Here is a 20,283-nt window from a genome sequence, read left to right as displayed (position 1 = left end):
ATAACAGAACTAATACACTTAATAAATTACAAATAAAGGTGGAATCACTAAATAATAATCAGAAATATCTATCTACTATTAGATTAAAGTGTTAATGTACCTGTGTGCCGTGAAGCCGTTCACATCTTTTCTCAACAACTGACATAATTAATTTTTTTATTATTATTTATAATTCATAGCGCATTATTTACATGATGCCCATATATATCTAAAATAGGAGATGATTTATTTGTTTATGATTAATTTAAATATATATATATATACTTCTACTATTATATTAAAGTATACTTAAGGTATCATGTGGTAAAAATAACTTAAATTCATCATGTATGATACTTAAGGATCATACATGATGAATTTAAGTTATTTTTATCACAAGAGCCATGTATCATTGATTGCTTAACTATAATATGTAACCTTAGATATTTCATTTCATCAGGTATTTATGCACTTATTGCGGTAGCGCCACAAAGGCGAGTTTGAGAAGCAGACGAAGCCGCGGCGCCCATGACACTTTTTACTTCTATATTGGTTTTCGGATTTTTCATGATACAGAAAAAAATGCTTATCATTACTGTTCGTGAGTTTTTTTGACTTATCAGTATATTTTCTAAGCTAAACTATGATTTCCAACAAAAATACTTGTAAAAAAGTCGTTTCGTTTCACCATAAACGAGTTTATATATCACGAATGCTCAAAACAGTATCTCTACTTTTTTCTCCAGTGGTAGGACCGTGAAGTTGGCTTTCTAGCCCAAAAGTGGTAGAACCGTGAAGTTGGCCGCAGAAGCTATTATGTGTTGTGTAATACAGTTGGGTATCGCTTTCCCTTAGTTTTTTATAAGATGCGCAGAGTAAATATGTTTACATTGTCTTCTTGAATTTTAGGTTATGTTTTTGAACAGTTGCTGTACTGTCGCTGCACAAACTTTCCGAGTGTTCGGGGTTATTGATGACAGGGCCCAGGAAGTGGATGTCGTGACTTTTCGAGCACGCATGCAAATATCGTTTCGTGGTAGCCGATCACGCTCGGTGTCTAGGTGTCAAGGGTCTTTGATGACGAGGCCGTCGAAATGTATTGTGCGCTGTAGATTTTTGTATCCACGTATCAATATCGGCCACGAATGCGGTCTAGGGTGATCAATAACAAAGTCAGATAGTGTGCACCGTACTTCTTGGTGCGAAAATGTTTGAAACAATTATGTTCACCGTCCAGGTACATGCGGTCGACAATGACGCGATCGAGGTAGTGCTATCCGTAGCTTTCATTGTCTAAGTGTAAAAATTGATTCTAGACACCAAAAACTATAAAGCGTATCACCGAGACATTTTCATAGGCGACCTCATGCACCTGAATACCATACACGAGAGATACCGATATTCCCGTAATAAAAATCCCAGTGTGCACTAACTGAACCCCATCATCATGTATTTTATTTTTAGAACAAACTGAAGGTACTTCAATAAGTTTGCTTAAAAGGACATAAAATCTCTAAAATAAAAACTTAACCAAATTAAAGAGATTAGGCACGTTTAATGTTTTGCGTATCATTACGCATGTCAATAATTTGGTTTACAGATTAAAAAACAACTGAGATCAATTAAAAAAGTCAAGTTTACAATCATATCATTTTATTCATAATACGGCAAACAAAAAATCGTTATGTTTAATTGAGGGCTGAGTCGAATGATTGGTAATTTAAACTTAAGTAATATATTGATCAATTACAAATAACTCAAGATATTTTCTACGTAACTTACTATGAAACAACTCCATGAACAAGTATGTACCATGAAGAAAATGTAAGGGGCATGGCAAGTGTTACTTTCTGCATATCTTATTTATGTACATAAACTTATAAAATTGTTATTTCAATAAAATGAAATATTTTAAATGTATAAGTACCATGAACAAAATGTAAGGGGCATGACACGTTACGTAATAAATATCTTAAGAGTTATTTGTAATTGATCAATATATTAATTAGGTTTAAATTGTTAATCATTTGACTCAGCCCTAAAATAAACATAACGATTTTTTGTTTGCCGCATTATCAATAAAATATTATGATTGATTAAACTCGACTTTTTTTAATTAATCTTGTTTAAATTAAAGTTGTTTTTTAATCTTTAATTTCACTGTAAACCAAATTATTGACATGCATGATGATACGCAAAATATCAAACACGCCTAACCTCTTTACTTTGATTAAGTTTTTTTAATTTTATCAACATCATCTGCATTGTTCAGTTTATGATTTTTATGAATAAAAGTCAACAAGTGCATATGTGGTAAACCTCTTTTCTGAAACTCAATTACATAATTACATGCAATACATTTACCAACAATGTTGTTTCTATTTAAGTTTTATTTAATAATTCATTAACTTTTGCATCAAAAACTTTTGCTACTAAATCAGATCTATCAATAGCTGATTCATTTTTTCTCAAATTTTCTTTAATTTCCTTCCATTTTGGATTACATGTCATAGTAATAAAAAGATCTGGTTTACCATACTTTTGAACTATTGTCATTAAATCTCAAAGGTTTTGTTGTAACAATCGTGAACTTCCTGAAAATGCTAAAGGTAATATAACCATTTTTCCATTTTTTATGTTGTCATCGTTACTTTTATTTTTTAAGTTATCGATGACACCTTTGTATAGATCTATCCTTAATTGCTGTTGATTTTTATTAAAAAAAAATAATCATCAACCTTCAACTTTTATTGAAGCATCAACAATGTGTTGTTGAGTTAATTTTCCTGAATTTAAGTAAGGATTAAAATCGTTTCTAATGCTCTCTCGCGTTTGGCTCGAACAGATGGACTTTGATATCATCTTTGCCACAGTCCGTCACGGCTGCGATAGCACTGTTGACCTCTTCCTTCGTCGTAAGTCCATCAATGTTCCTGATCTCTAGTGTTGTCTTGGAGATCTTCTTCTCAATCGTGCCTACTTGTCCAAATGCGTCTTGGATGGCTTTTTGCAATGACTTCATTTTGTCGTTGCTCTTACCCACTTCTACCAAAACGCCACCTTGTCTTGTTTTACGGACGAACTTGACCTCCGTATTTAGTTCTTCTGGCTTTACCTACGCCCTTATCTATCCCAGAATGTCAGCGTAGGTCTTGCCGTTCTCTGGTTTTATAAGAATAGCATCCGTCCTCTGACGTGGAGCCTTTTCTTCTTTCTTTTTCGGTTGGGTTCACCCGGTTTGTTCTGCTGTATTTTTTTGCCTTCCTGCTGGCAGATACTTCCTATTGTGTCTGACCATGAGAAGTCTGTGCATCCCCCTCGCTGTCTCTACTTCGAAGATGCGCTGTTTACCTCCTTCTTGTTTTTTTTTTTGGCAGGGGTACCGCTTCCTCCGTCAGATGGTGCTCGTGCCCTCTTCTTCGACTTTGCCGTTTTTTGAGACTTTGCATTGTCCGCTCTATGTTGTTGGAAAGGCTGCCTCTTCACAGCATCCTCCATCTTGTCAATAAGCATGACAGCTTCGATTAACATGGATCCCATTAAAGGTAATCCATCTTCAATCTTGGAGTTCACGCCTTTCTGCTTATCCAGGGTTTCGGTCATTTCCCTGGCCATTTCTCTCACCTTCCTTATCTTGTCACGCAAGCTGGCATGGGCTTGTAGCCATTCCCTCGTGGCCTGGCTCTCTTCGCCTACCGTTTCATTCTTGTATCGGTATCTTACAGCACTTATGGCGCTACCTATACTGGTACTGCTGCTTGATTTGTGGATTGGATATCCACCGTCTTGTGTTGTTGGCACCCTTAAGGTTTTCACTTCCAGGTTCTCCCCCGTCTACACTGAAAACAAAATTTGGTAGAATTAAACAAATTTTTTTTAATTTAAGTAAATCATTTACTACGTATGTACTTAGAAGATATTTACTTAAATCTAAGTAATGCAGTGTACCATAGTAGAAGGAATATATCCTTGACATAAGTAAATAATTTCTTAGAATTATAAAATAGCAAACAAATTTAGAAATAATTTTAACTCTGATTAAATCTATATTTAATTACATCAAAAATATATTTACTAAAATGCAAAAAATTATATATTATGATGAATGAAAATATGAATTTTTTTAATCATATTAAAATAATATTTATTCAATTTAAGAAAAAAGTAACTGCATTTAAAAAAATGCAGTTTCGCTATAAGATTACTTAATTTTAAATCAAGAATATATTTATTACAACACAGAAAATAATTTGCCATAAAAGAATAATTTGAAAAGATTTCATCGTCTATGGGAATAAATATTTTCTAAATTATACAACATTTTTGTTATATTTAAGAAAACTTGATCTTTTTTTTAGTATGCTTCAATCTTTACCGACAAAATATTTCCTAAAAGACAGATAATATTATATTATAGAAAATAAGGATTAAAAATCATAAAATACGGTTAAATAAATATTTACTTACATTAAAAACATTTTTTGTGTTTTGAAAAATTATGATTCTCATAGCTACGAGCATTTACTTAATTGAACATAATCTTTGCTGCATCCAATTGAAGCTAATCTTTATTCAAGATAACCTTATTTTTGTGTAATAAATAATTATTAAAATTTAGAGTGGTATTTATTGTATTATAAAAAGTGTGAACAATTTTCTGAATCATTTTAGTAAATATTTACTTATATTAATATGCTTTTTTCTTTATTCAACTAAAGTCGATCATGCTCTTAGATAATTATAGTTACATTCGATCAAATCGATTACTTCCCAAAATAATTTATCTATTGTCTAAAAAATATTTATTTCAATATCAAAATATTTACTAAAGACAATGATTGTGTCAGAATCGAAAATCATTAAAACAAATATTTATTTGATCCAATAAAAGTCTTGTTGCATACAAGAAAAGTTATGTTTTTTTCTACCTATTTGTTGATTTAATATAAATATTTATTGCATAGCAAGTACATTTTTTACCTAAAAAATCTTTGCTGAAAAGTAGAAATATTTACTGAAAAGAAGGAAACGAGAAAAGCAGGGCAGATTTTAGTAAATATTTATTTGCTTGTATAAAAAGTTTGTTTGCATACAAACTAAATTAGTTTTTTATATATTTTTGAAATTTTAATAACAATATAGTTACGGCAAACAAATATTTACTTTGAAAAAAGTTGGTAAATACCATTAATGTAAGCCATTTTTTCTTATTTATGAATAGTATTTTATTAATCTTTTACATCTTAAGTGCATTTGATACAAAATGATAGAACGTATTTTTTTTCTATCAGACGTAGTATGTATTTTATACGCACGGTAATCTACTAGAGTTTCGTGATCAACCACTCCCCATTCAGAAGAGTCCGACAATTCATAACCACTGACATGGTCATTTTTTTTGCCATTAATTTCCTATAAATAAATAAGATTTGGTTCGCATCGCTCATAATTATATGTTCAATTTTTGCAAAACATACATCAAATGGAGTTGAATTTACGTTAATGATATCACTACATTCGTACCGAGTGCCATATATACTAATCCAGCTATAACAATTTTTAGTAAAATTTTTTGATAATAATAAATTTTTAAAATGTGTGAAATGCAATGAATTTTTTAACTTCAATTTTTCAGTCCCAAAAGATATGTTATTTGTAAATCCTTGATTTTTTAACAACCTATAACAAAATTTTAATTGATGTTTTATTGACAAAGTTTTTGAAGGATTTAGGCGACTAGTTGTATTTTTGCTAGTTTCTTTTAATTGCTTATGTTTGGCTTCGAATCGCATACTAGACATGAATTTCAGTGGGCCATGCGCATAATGCGCGGGTAATGAAGTAAATTATGATGTTTAAATTTTAAACTTGAATTAAATAGGCGTTTATATAATGTCAAATATTATGTAACTAATGATTCGAATCGGTTAATAATTTCCAAAGTAATTGCCTCTGCCGTTGATATTATCAGAATTTCTCTTAAGAGTAAATAGCACTGCCATTGTTTATTTTTAAATGGTATCAAGTCGCCTATGATTAAACCCAAGTTACTGACTAAATGGAACATTTCAGATGCTGATAAAATTATTAAATGATTATTAATAGAGTCTAATTTTAATGGAGGTGGAATATTGCTATTACTCGCATAATTAAAACTAGATATCCTTTCGTTTAAAATCTCAAGAGAAAAAAATTCTGCAACATTAATAAAATCATCTAAAATTTTGGCAACATCATATCTGCATATACCCTCTAGCAAATCGTGCATTGGGTCCACTGACAAATTCTGTAATACATGGAAATTAGGAATTTTATTGAAAGCACATTTTTCTAGTAAGCCAAATATTTTGTCATCGCACTGTTTAGAATAGTCTACCTCTGATCTTAAATATTTTACATTTTCTTTTGTTAACTTTTTTAATTTAGCTTTAGGAATAATACACACTCGAAAGCAATGTAAGGCATTGAAACTTTTGGTAAATCCTCAAATAGTATTTAATCCTAAATTGTCACCAACAATAAACATTAATACAAAGAATACTTGTTTTTTTCGCCGTCGATATTAATCGAAATCCCCTTCGTTTTTAGCTTGACTAATTCATCAATTAATTTGTTAAACATTCTTTGATTGCCCAAACTTTTGTGATTTTCGTAACTATGCAATTGAAAAAGAAAAATGTTTTCTAGCTTACTGTAATATTTATTTGGTATTACTGGAATTGATAAATATGATGCTCCAATTTTTTTAATAGTTCTGTGCGTGCCAAGAGCATTGTTGATCTCGACGTCATCAAAATAAAGAGTCAAGGGGAATATTATTTTCTCATTTTTATTTTGTATTTATTTCCAAAAATCTGCTTTTATGACTGAATCAATAAAAGGGTTATGTTTTATTTTTTCCATATACTGTAAAATTGTATTAAAAACATTCGGCAGTTCTAAAAATTTTGTTAGCACTAAATTTATAGGGATTAAACTTAAACTATTTTTAATAATTCTTATTTTCTTTATTCGTTTCGTTTTTTTAGTTTTTAAAAATGACTTTACTATAATTTGTTTTGGGGGGAAATAATAATTCATTTTTTCAAGATATTTAAATGTCAAATGTTCTGTTTTGAATCGATTGAAACCATTTTTTATTAATTCTGTTATAGTAAATAAATCCTTGCAAATTTTTTCTGTATAAGATCAATGCAATTTGTTATGTAATCATCGCACATGCACCTAATAATTTCATTGACCGACTTTCGACATAAATTACTGAAAGCGTACATATGTGTTATGAATTGTAAAGCATAAGAAAATACCCTATTTACACACTCTTCTACAGTAATTTCTTCTGGTTTACTACCATGGTCTAATTGAGCGTCGTTTTGGTCCACATTAATAGATGAATCACAAAACTCCTCATCGGTTTCAGATAATTCATTAAAACTTTCTGATAATATTTGTTCTTGAGATTTTTCTTTGGATATATCTAATTGTGGCTCGTAATTATTGGGTACAGGCGCTTCAGACAGGGTCGCATTTTCAGGTATTTTATGACAAGTTTTTAAATGTCTTAATACAGAATGTGAATTACTAAATTTGTCAAAACAATCACTAAAACTACATTGCACTTCATGATAGAAAACATTGTTATGCTTTAGTTTCATATGTAATTTTAATGATATGAGCGATGCGAACGAATCAGTACAAAAAGCACAAGAAACCATTGTGAAACTTATTTTACATATATATCTTAAACCGATAATATCGTATAAGTCAGTCTCTTTGAAAAAAGTTATAGTCTAATCTCTAATTTTTTACCGACTAAATCAGTCTGTTTCAAATGATAAGTATTATATCGAAGTTTGATAAACCTTTACTGATCGATAATACAAAATAATAATTGAACTTGCTTTTATCGAATTTCGATGTACGCAATGTTACTTAAATAACTAAATATAGGAAGCTGAGTCATTTTTCGTAAGCGATTATATTTAAACATATTTTACCAATGATTAAGTTTAATAGGTAAACTATGTAAATATGAATAAAAAACAAACGAATATTATATAAGTCATTTTTTTAAACGCAGTTTAAAAACTAAGTTGTTTTAATCTTATTTTTTGATACTTTAAAAGTAACAAATATCACAATTTAATATCTCAACTTTACTAAAGTTTAAACAGTTAAAAGACTAAAATTAAATTGTGATGATAATCGCAGATTATTCTAGTTTGATTATTTAGGTTCATTTTAACCTTCCACTGAATACTATTTAAATAACAAAACTAAAGTTATAAATTAAGGAAAGCTACTTTACGTGGCCTGGTTTTCTTCGTCGTTAAGTTTCTTCAATACATGTTGAATAGAACTAATTACTAGATCATACTGCAAACTGATTTTGTAAATACCTTTTTGAATCATAAGCCATACATGTTCACTAGAGACAGGATACTGGAGATTAAACACGTGAAATGCTTTAAAAGAAATATCGAGAGCTTGCAAAATGCTGTTCACTTTGTATAGTTTCTCAAATGTATACGTCATCAACCTCTTCCAATGAGCCTACTACTAAAATATAGGGTTGAATAGGTAACTTCTGTGCAACTGCCTTTTTTAGCAGTCTCTTTAACGCGTTGTATATCTCCAGGCGTCTGAAAAAATTAAAATTCGTAAATTCTTTATAGATTAGAAATAATTGATTTTTATAGATTAGTATCATGTACGAAAATGATTTGCTTAAAAACAATAGAGAAGTTTATATCAAGACTACAAATTGGCCAAAATATCATTACACTCACTTCTGCAATTTTAAACATGCTTTCTTTAGACAGACCGATCGACAGCCTATGAGCTTTTCCTTGAATTTGTTTCATTTGTTTTGCAGGATACATGTGACATATCAAGGCCAAACCTAAAAGTACCTTGGAATCTGTAAATAAATTAATAAAATTTAGTTCAGTTAGATTTTAATTTTAAAAATATAAAATAATAAGTGTTTACCGGAATTCTCAGCATGGCTTAGTTTTTGATTTAACGTAACAGCCGTTCCATCTCTTTTGTTTATTTTGATTTTTACAGTATCAAAAAATGTATCCCAAGCTTCTATTGATAAATCAATTGTAGTTAAATTTAGATGTTTGAAATCTATATCTATCAACTCATAGCCTTGGACATGACCGTACAACTTCCAGACTGGAAAATATTTACTAAGTTTTTGTTTTGTTCTTCTTTTAATTCTTTGCAGCGAATTTTTGTAGTTTTTTTCCAGTGTGATAACACTAAGTCCCAAGGAACTTCATTGGCGGCCAACCAGTCTACGCTTTCTTTAATCTCCTCATGGTCTTCTTCAGACTCTACGAAAAAAATTTTATACAAAATGTTTATTTTATTCAAACAATCAACTTATTTTTAAAATTATTATTTTAAATCACCTTCAGCGTCAGGTATTTCATTTGTGCGTTGGCTCTCCTGGGCCAGCAACCGTTCTAATTTTTTATTTTCCGATTGCCTATTTTTGTACATACTCATGAGCTTTCCTTTAGATGGAATGGACATATTCTTTTTTTTCGCACCCCCGCTTTTCTGTAGCTTCTTCTCATTTTCTTGTTTACTTATAGGCGGTACATAGTAAGTTCTGACAGATTCCGTCGGAAATAACTCGACAATTTTGTTTGCAATTTGTTTTGCAACGTCATTAATTAATCTGTTATATAATATATTAAATTTATATAATTTATATTTATATTATATTTGACTTTATAGTTTTAATATAAATTATATTTTTAATAAAATTAAAATTTAATTAAAAATATTTTTTAAATATCTTTGTTTCTTATTCATAATTTCAGTTACAATTACATTACAGATTTTTTTCCTGTCCACTTCATCGAGTTCTTTGCATGAATCATATTTTAGAAGGACTTGTCTGCCTTTGTCATTTGCATCGAGGAGTTTTTTTAGAGAAGGAATTGAAGCTACATTGTAAATGTCACTGGATAAAGTGTTATTGGCACTGATGGTGTCATTTTCTTTTTCAACGCATTTTTTTTCTTTTTTTGGTGCACTACTGCCTTCGCCATTGTTATCATCCCTCTGTTTCTACATAAAAATAATAATTACAATTTTTATAACCGTGTCCAAGAAATCAGATAACTATTAACTTTTTCCCTACAATATAAAAATAGCAAACTCTTACTCTCTTGCTACTCACAGCCTCCTTTGAATTGTTATCAGTATCTTTTTCCTTAAATTTTTTTTTCCAATAATCAAGAAAAACGGCTCTATCTCCTATGGCTGGTATCAAACAATTTATCATCTCCTCGTTCATTTTTGGTAGAACTGCCAAGGATATTTTATTGCCTAAGTGTAAAAAATTAAATTATGTTTCTATTGATGTAATATTAAAATCAGATTAAAATCATTTTCATATAAAATTATCCTATAAATGTTAAAAATATTACCCGCTTGAATGTAAGCAATACAATTTCGCTATTCGATAATTATTTACTAAAACCTAATAAAGATTTTTTTAATGTTATATATGCATACTTTCTATAGTAACTGCTGTAAAAAAGAACAAGTACGAAAAATACATTCGCTATCTTTTTCTGTACTGCTGCTCTGATTCATAGCTGCTCGGTGCACAGTACACTTTAGGTTAAGTAAGCTGTACAGCGTCGTACGACATTCGAGCTCGTTGATGGGAGCCAACACTATCAAGCCGCGTCGCACATCATGAGCGGTGCGAAATCAATTCACACGTACCAGCGCTCAGGCATCGTGGCTGCAGTGTCCCTCCCCTCCCCCGCTACGTTTTCGCATTTTATCACATTTATATGCACGTCTAAAAGTAACCACTAAAATTTTGTAATCTAATAAAAATTTACTAAAACCTAGTAAAATTTCATAAGGGTATTAATATAGTAATAATCTTAGTTTAATAAAGATTTATTGCAATTTAGAAAATCTTTATAAAGGCAAAACGTTAAAATACTTTTTTTAAACAAACGAATATTAATATACTTAAACTCCTCATAGTCCAATACATTTCAATCCAACAAATATTTGCTTAACCGAAAGAAAAAAAAATTAATTTATGCGTGCACCTAACAAATCTTGAGCGGTTCGAAATACGAGTCATGAGTAAAAAGCTGTCCGTTTTTCTAACTACCTGCTGATTCTAATATCGCGCCCAGGTCGTTCATCGGTTGTGTCTAGTTTGAGGTTAATCACGTTATACACGTTCGATCGCGAACCGATCGTATAAGATGATGAAACTGTTTCTACAAAATAGATGAACGATGTGCATGCGCTTAATAAATATTTACTTGAATCTAACAAATAATACACAAAGGGCCGTATCAATATTATTTTTAAGCAAATCATTATTGAACTATACGAAAAATTACTTACTTTCGAAGTTAGCATTTAAGTCTTCCAATTCCAACTCTCGTAGAATTTCGGTGACTCCTTCGTCGGCCATTGTTCCTCTTTGTTAAAGATAATGAAAGAGGTTGACGGAGCTGATGTGAGAAGGCGCGAACAATGAGTGAGCATGCAGAGCGGTCAAGACGTTCTTTGCGAACTCGGCAGCTTCTCTGAGGGCTTTGTCTAGTCGTGCACGTACGCTTTTCCTGATGCAACGCACCAATGCCACATTGCGCACGTTTTTCTCGTTTGGCGATCGAAACTAGTATGCCGGCTCGCACGTGTTGTATCAGAAAATGCGGGAGACGCGGCACTTATGTCCGGCGGCTTCCTGCGTTTCGCAGACTACGCAGCTTGTTCAGTCGTGCACGACACACTTTTCCCGATGCCAATAAGTGGTTAGTCGTTAACGTTTTACACTTTATCACTTCACTTTTGTCGCAGCGATGTCACATTGCGCACGTCTTCCTCGCTCGGTGATCGAAACTAATATGGCGTCTCGCACGTGTTGCGTCAGAAATCGCGGGAGACGCGGCGCTTACGTCGCGGCTTCTTGCGTTTCGCGGACTACGCAGCTTGTTCAGTCACGCACGTCAAACTTGTTCCGATGCTGATTAGAACCCGTTGAGTCGTTAGCATTCAACGTTCTAAAGGCAGAGAATTCTTCATTTTCGTCGAACCGGTCGAACATTACCTCCGCCTTTCTCGCTCATCGAAACTGAAATGGCCTCGCGCTCGTGCACTCGAAGTAGCGGGAAACCGGGAGACGCGGCGCTTCCGTCGCGGCTTATACACTTAGCCAATCGGGGCGCTTCTCTTTCGCCGTTAGTGCGAGAAAGGGATTTGGTTATACCCACCAATTTAATTTATTTGAAATTCTAACTTAACTGTTCAGTCAACTGAATCAAATATTTTGTAATTTTTACAAAATCTTTGGTTCTACAGTGATAAATTGCATCAAGAGCATTTGATATTTTCTTGTTTGAAGCACATATTTACTTTATTTTATGAATGGTTTAAATCTAAATGGAATTTGAAAGTTGTTGGGTCACATCAATATTTTCCTAAATACAAAAAATTATATAAAATATTTAAGTAAACAGTTTTATAAAAAAGTCAAAAGAACACTTCAATAAATAGAGTTTGTATTGTAGATGATAATTTATTAAAATAAGAAAATATTTGTCAATGAAATATCTCAAATTTTTACATAATCCATTTCCTTAACTTTAATAATTCTCGATTTGTATTAAAAAAATATTTATTTGAAATTTAATAAATATCATCAAAAGTTTTTACAAACAATAGTACTTAAATTATAAAAATTAATCGATTGCAAATAGTAGTTATTTACTTTTTATTACAAAATGATTTGTTTATTTTCCGTTTTCAGAGAAGATAATTTATGTCATAGATGTCAAATAAAAATTATGTAAATTCAAAATTATTAAAATTAAATTTTAATAAATAATTTACTTAACTGTTAACATTGCATTTTAATAAATCTGGTTTTTGCATTTTAACAATAGATTTACTTCAACCTAATAAATCATTTGAATTTAAGTAAACATATACTTAAATTCTGGGTAACCAAATCGAGCATACATTTTAAACAAATATTTACTAAAATATTTGCTATGGCTTCCACTAAAACCAAATATTTTGTAATTTCAAATAAATCAATTTCCAAGAAATACCTTTACTTGCGGTTACGAAATTTTTTTTTCAGTGTATGGGGGCAGCTGACATGGCCCGAACACATAACTGTAGTCGGTGCCAGACTGGGTAAATCATGTCAGGGTATAGCACGCGCTATCGCACTAGCCCACCTCCACTCTCTCGAGCCTTCTACTCCGAACAAAGGTATTTAGCTCTCTGGAGAGTTTCTGGCAGATATCACACAATATCACGCACTTGCTCAAGCCGGTTGACCGATACTAGCTACGTAACTGGCCTCTCGTCTTGCTGTCAGCGGGAGCCAAAGATAGTTTGGTTCACTTCGGCACGCAACCGTAGGTCTTAGAAAGAGACCGTTAGAGGATCTCCATCCAGGATCTCCTTTTGGTAGCGCACGGCAAACGCAGCGGCCTCATTTGGTCCACGGAGCATATTTTCTTTCTGCTTTACCCTCGGTGTGTGCCTCGGCGAGCACGCCCCCATTCGCCGCCCGCGGGACGCGCCACATACGGGGTGTCAGGCTTCCCCACCTAGTAGATATCATGTTACCCACAGAATTTCTTAATTCATTAACTCCTAATGGACTTTCACCACACATATCACGATTAAAAGTTGGTGCTATTGTAATTCTTTTAAGAAATTTAAATATAAACGATGGTCTCTGTAATGGGTCAAGGTTAATAGTAAAAAAGTTATTAAAATGTTCAAATCAAGCAGAAAATTTAAGTGGAAAACATATTAAAAATGAGTTATAGTACCAAGAATAACTTTATTACCTCTAGAGAAGAATTGCCATTTAATATGCGTCAAAAACAATTTTCCATAAGATTAGGTTTATAATGACAATTATTAAATTACAAGGACAGTACAATGCAATACAATCAAGTTGGTGAATATCCTGTTGAAAACAATTACGTCGTTAATTTACGTTATTAAATGACGTAATAAAATGACATCAATAAATAACGTGATTGGACGTATCCTACCGTAAAAAATTTGCATTTGTTCTTTGTTTTAAACATATTTTAGGCAAAATGTTGATTGGAAAAATGTCCAGGGTCACCTAGCACATAAATTCTTTTAAAACTATACATATTATTGCTATGTTTCTGTACGGTATGTATGTGCAAAAAATATGGACGCTTTATCCCACTGTAAAAAATTTTACTTTTTTTTTTAAAAGAGATCTCAAGGCGCGTGCTCTAACCACCGAGCCAACGACGCACTACCCTGCACTCGCGCCGACTAGCTCTTACGGGTCCTATCCCCACCCGATACAATATATATATATATATATATATATATATATATATATATATATATATATGTGGGACGTTCCACGTCAAACGTAACTAAGCTCTGCCCAAAATTCCTTTTGATCTAAAAATTTTTTAAAATGTGGAAAATTTAGCATTTTTTATGTACTTTCAATTAGAGAGGGGCGTTTTTTTAAATTTTGTTCCCTGACGGAGCTACGCGTTCCCTAACCTTAAAAAATTACTACTTTACGAAATGATCAAGCTATGAGAAATCACAGGGGCTCAGAAAAATTCTAAGCAACGACTATTTTCATGTATTTTGAGCTGCTGAACAAGAATCCGACGGTATTTTTTACCGATACCACAAGCGTTCGTCCCTAACCTCAAAAAACACCCCCAAAATTGCTTTTTCACGCATTTGAGAGGTTTATCCTGTAATCGACGAGAGGAAAATTATTGACAAAGAGTATTTTTATGTATTTTGTGCTGCTGAACACGAAACCGGCCGTCTTTTTTACCGATACCTCAAGAGCTCGTCCCTAACCTTAAAAAACCATCCAAAATGTCTTTTTTACGCGGTTAAATTTACATCTAGAGGAAAATCTTTGACGAAGGCTATTTTTATGAATTTTGGTCCACTGAATTTGATCACGAAGCTAAATTTTATTTTTTTACTTTTACTTCAGTGCACTTAAATAATGTAATTGATTACTGGTAATATGGTTTATACTGTGCAATTTTTTTATTGATTCCTATGAAAGTTCTCTGCGTTTTACAGGGTTGAGACTGTCTTTATTACAAAGCCCGCATTACATTCTTTTTTTTATTTTTTTTAAGTTTTTTAATTATTACTTTTATTTTTGTATATTTGTATTATTTTGTTGAACATATTTTAAATTCAAGTATTAATATTATACTGTTGATAATGGACTTGGTGCATTAGAGTATCTAAACACAGTAATTTCTTTGTCGGGAGAAACTAAAAACGCATGTCCTTCTGAAATTTTTGTAACAGGCGGTGCAGCCGAGAATCTTTTCTTTAGTGATCTTGAAGTTTTTTCGTAATCTATTTTGGAATAGTGAAAGAATGTTAATGTTTGGAACTTTTGTCTCGCCCAGTCATAAAGTTGTTTTGAATTTAAAATCGCTTCCGTAGCTTTGGGCTGCAAGCTGGTACGAATAGCTTCTCTTTTTAACACGGCTCCTACTCCGTCACATGAACTCTTTCCATGAACAGTAGCATGGAAATACCAATCCGCCATTATTTAGAAATCATGATTAACCAAGTTCATTTGATATCTATTTTTATAGTTTTTATAGTGCTGCTTTGCACCATCTGTGACGTATATAATCTTATTTATTTTTGGAAATGTTTTCTTTATTTCAGAAATAATCTTTTCTTGTAAAATATAAGCGGCCGTATCATGAGTAGTACATTCAGAAAGTGCTATAAAACTACAATGCCTTATTTCATTATCTTCTCTGTAATATAGTACTGCAACATTTATTGTACACTGATCATTCTCTACTATTTTTAGTATAATTTTATAGCTATTTTGGGTGGTTTTTTGAAGTTAGGGACGAGTGCTTGAGGTATCGGTAAAAAAGACGGCCAGTTTCGTGTTCAGCAGCACAAAATAGATAAAAATACTCTCTGTCAATTATTTTCCTCCCGTCAATCATAGGATAAACCTCTCAACTACGTAAAAAAGCAATTTTGGGGGGGGGGTTTGAGGTTAGGGACGAACGCTTGTGTTATCGGTAAAAAATACTGTCGGATTCTTGTTCAGCAGCTCAAAATACATGAAAATAGTCGTTGCTTAGAATTTTTCTGAGCCCCTGTGATTTCTCATAGCTTGATCATTTCGTAAAGTAGTAATTTTTTAAGGTTAGGGAACGCGTAGCTCCGTCAGGGAACAAAATTTAAAAAAACGCCCCTCTCTAATTGAAAGTACATAAAAAATGCTAAATTTTCCACATTTTAAAAAATTTTTAAAGTAAGCCATGAACAGAAAAATTGTTCAGATGAAAGTTATCCAGGATCAAGGGGGACATCTTTTTGTGCAATTAGTTTTGACCTTGAACTCAAATTTCAAGGTCATATGAAGGTCAATTTTTTTTTTTTTTAAATAGGAACCTCTATTTTTTATAGCAGCTTCGGAAAGAACAGGCAATTTTACGTCCGAAATGGTATTTCAAAATTTTTTTCATGACCTTCACAAGGTCAAATGTTAAGAAATACTGTAATTGCTATTTAATCGCATTTTCTGATAGAATAATCGTAGTTAATGTACTTTTATGATGAACATTCAAACCCAATGTGACAATGACCATGAAAATATTTACCTTGAAAACAAAATAATTCCCTAATTTCAGCGCTACCCAGGAACAACGACGTGGACATATTAGGATTATGTTCCCTTTGGGGTGCTTTTTTAACGTGAGTCCCCTTGCCTCTCACTGGGGTGCTTGTTTACTGTGAGTCCCCTTGCCCCTGCCTTGTCTTAACGTAAGAAAATAAGAAGTTACAAATTTGATTTAAAAATTATACAGTTTGAAAATTCCTCCTTTTTTTGTTCACTTTCTTATTTTGGTTTAGTTTCAATTTCAATAAAGAGTGAATGTAAATAAAATAGTTTTTCTTATTATAAACAAAATTTTCAACATGGGCGATTATCAATCCAATGAAATTGTTGATATGATAATGATCTTAGGCGAAACCCAAAACAATGCCAGAGTCGCGGTGCGACTCTACGCTGAACGCTTTCCTCTAAGAAGGCGTCCTACTCACGACACATTACTCAGATTACTTCGAAGAGCTCGTGATGGACATCTTCGTCGTCAACGCAGACACCACGAATACAACGAAAATGATCCTAATGTTATAGCCGCCTCAGCAGCTGTTCATCTCAATTCACAAATTAGTAGTCGACAAATTGAAAGAGAAATCGGTATACCACGAAGAACAGCATTGGGAATTCTCAATAATCTCCACTATCACGATTACCACATAAGATTAGTTCATGAGCTGAGGCCACACCATTTTCTAATGCGTATTAACTTTCGCCAGTGGGCTTTAGGAGTTTTACAAAATGATCCTGATTTTTTCAGATTTGTTATGTTTTCTGACGAGGCTATATTTCGCAGTGATGGTCAATTAAATAGGCACAATAGTCACTACTGGTCACCTGTAAATCTCCACTGGTACAGGGCTATTAACCATCAAAACCGATGGAGTTTAATGGTGTGGTGTGGGATCATTAATGGTTACCTGATTGGGCCATATTTTTTCGGTCAAAATGTTAACCAGAATAGCTATTTGGCATTGCTCAGAGATCGATTGCCAGAGCTTTTAGAGGATGTTGACTTTCGGACGTTTCGGACGTAAAATTTCCTGTTCCTTCCGAATCTGCTATCAAAATAGTCTTCTCCCCGCTTTAGCTCAAACTTTTTCTAACATGCTTGGGATGGACGATTCTCTAGATTACTTTTAGGCATGAAAAAAGGCCTATTTTATGCGCGTGTTGGGAAAAAGCTTTTTTATCCAAATATGGAAGCTCAGTCTTCACGAATGCTCTTGACTCGTTCTCTTAGGAGAGTACTTTTCTGTCATGATGACTGCATTGTATCTATCTATCCTCTTAGAAGCATTCTGGCTAATCACTTCTTCGAGTGAATCGTGATTTCATTGATCTCGAACTTCAACTCTTTGACAGTAACGTTGGGGCCGGCACAATTTGTAACTTTTTTTATTTAGTTAAAAATTACTACAACAATTAATTAAAATTTATGTTGTCAATTTTTGCAGATATGGTCATCAGCGTATGTTTGGAAGCCTTGGTTGGGGACTAGCAATGTTCTTTGTTGGAATCGCTTTAGATCATAGTACGGCTTTTCCTGATCATCCATGTGGACCTGATACAAAAGAAAAAAATTATACTATTTGTTTTGCAATATTTAGTGTGTTAATGGGCGCCGCATTAATTACAGCAACGCAAATAAACTTTAAATATGACCCCGTTACAGCAGAACCTGTAAGCTAGTGAGAAGCAATAAAACATTTACAACATTTATATCGTACAAAATAAATTTATATATTTCTATTCAATATCCTAGGATGCAGAAAAATCTCCAACAGAACCAACAAGAGAAGAACAGTTACAAAGTCAACTTTCTCAACAGTTAAACCTTCCAGGCTTACAAGAAACATCATCTACTATGAGACCGAAAACACAACCACTGGAGGGCAAGGTATGTAATATATTACTGACAAATATTTTTTTCTTATATTTGCTTTCATTTTAAAAGGACTAATAAACTTCAGCGCGTGATTCGCGCGTTCAATTTAATTAGTTAAAAGTTAAAAAATCCAAATTGTAATTATGCACCATCGTAACAATTTTTAATATGTTACAAACACGTTTCACGCGCCCCTGTTATAATATCCTATCATAATTATTTTTATTGATAATGTATTTTTTTTAACACTTGCAAGACCCGTTTCCATGCATCTAATGTGAATGGCAAGCTGTTCATTTCGAGCGTGTGGGAGGAAATGACTATTCCCTCCCGCTATCAAAAAACACTCAAATTGAATCAAATTTTTAAAAATGTTTAAAAATTTTTGAAAGAGAGTGGCTTACAACTCAAAATGCGCAACTTACCATTCACTCTATATGCATGGAAACGGGTCTTTACAGGCACTTGTCAAGAAAAGTGCAGTGTGTAGAAAGCAATTCTGGAGAGGGCAATTTCTACCACGGGTGAGATTTGAGCACTTGTCTCCGTTTCGGGCACCTGCGGCACCCTCGACTTCAACTCTTGCTCAAATCTCACCCTCGTTAGAAAAAGCCCGTTTCCCCTCCTAGTTGCACAATATACTATTAGGCATTTTTGACTTATTTATATCAATGCATACTTAACAAAATCAGGTAAATAATTTCTGCACTTTTCAATGTTTGAGTGATTTCTGTCATTTCTAAAAATTATAAGGTATACTAATTGGGTATATGGGACCAATGAAAATCCCTCATTTAGTGCAGCTTTTTTGGCAATATCAAACTTAGCTAAGACCTCATCAACATGGATGAGTTGATACCATACACATTGACAGAATAGGAGAGGAGCTTATAGTTATCCTTAAATAGGTAACAGACGTGGTTTTGCTATATACATGTTAATACTTATATCGTCGGTCCCTACGAATAGTAGTACGGTTAAGATTTCTTACGAAAAGTAGTACGGTTCAGATTTTCCGGCGAAGAGTAGTATAGTTCAGATTTTTGCGGCGAAGAGTAGTACAGTATAGATTTTTGCGGCGAAGAGTAGTACAGTATATGTTTTTGCGGCGAAGAGTAGTACAGTTCAGATTCCTGCGGCGAAGAGTAGTACAGCTCAGATCCTCCCGGGAAAAACACCATATAAACCTTATAGAAAAATAACCCTACACCCTACACAATATAGTATATTTCGATACAAGGACGAAAGTGTTGGATCTAGGACAATAAAGTGAGGTATGTCGCAATCTCGTCCGAGCGTGAATAATGAACTGAACAACAATTTATATTAATAATTAAAGTTCTAATTTTTATATTTCTATTATACCCCGGTCCTCAACTTCATAATCCATTATCTAACTGCCTGAGCTATTTGTACTGTGGTAAGCCTTAAAATGCTATGCTACTTTTACCTAAAAATATGTTAGATTTATAACTTTGTAAAGTTTACACGTATACTTCAAGATAAAAATTGAAAAGATCTAAAATATTTTTGAAGTTAAAATTGATATTTATAATATAAATTTGTACTACTAAATAATACATATTATTTAGTACAGAAGAATCACTACAATTTATAAGGATTAAAACACAAAATAAACGTATGTTTACTTGATAAATTAATTTTTTTTATTATGTAATAAAATTGTTTTCCTAATTTTATTAAATAACAG

General features: G+C 32.6%; 1 protein-coding gene across 8 annotated transcripts in view; it reads left to right on the top strand.

Annotated features, from left to right (window-relative positions):
- The window catches only part of LOC100117424 (major facilitator superfamily domain-containing protein 6), a 380,954-nt gene that overhangs the window by 155,570 nt on the left and 205,101 nt on the right, over positions 1-20,283 (top strand). For all 8 annotated transcript variants that reach the window (XR_004226442.2, XM_031921504.2, XM_031921503.2 and 5 more), the window contains 2 exons: positions 18,142-18,367; positions 18,450-18,584. Coding sequence is in view for 7 of the 8 variants with exons in the window: in XM_031921504.2 (XP_031777364.1) it covers positions 18,142-18,367; positions 18,450-18,584 (361 nt within the window). In the remaining variant the exon portion in view is untranslated. The remainder of the gene's footprint in view (positions 1-18,141; positions 18,368-18,449; positions 18,585-20,283) is intronic.

Source organism: Nasonia vitripennis (assembly GCF_009193385.2).
Source record: "Nasonia vitripennis strain AsymCx chromosome 1 unlocalized genomic scaffold, Nvit_psr_1.1 chr1_random0012, whole genome shotgun sequence".
In the NCBI taxonomy this organism is placed as follows: Eukaryota; Metazoa; Arthropoda; class Insecta; order Hymenoptera; family Pteromalidae; genus Nasonia; species Nasonia vitripennis.
The sequence above is the reverse complement of the archived record's forward strand: the minus strand, read 5'-3'. Positions and strand labels throughout refer to the sequence as shown.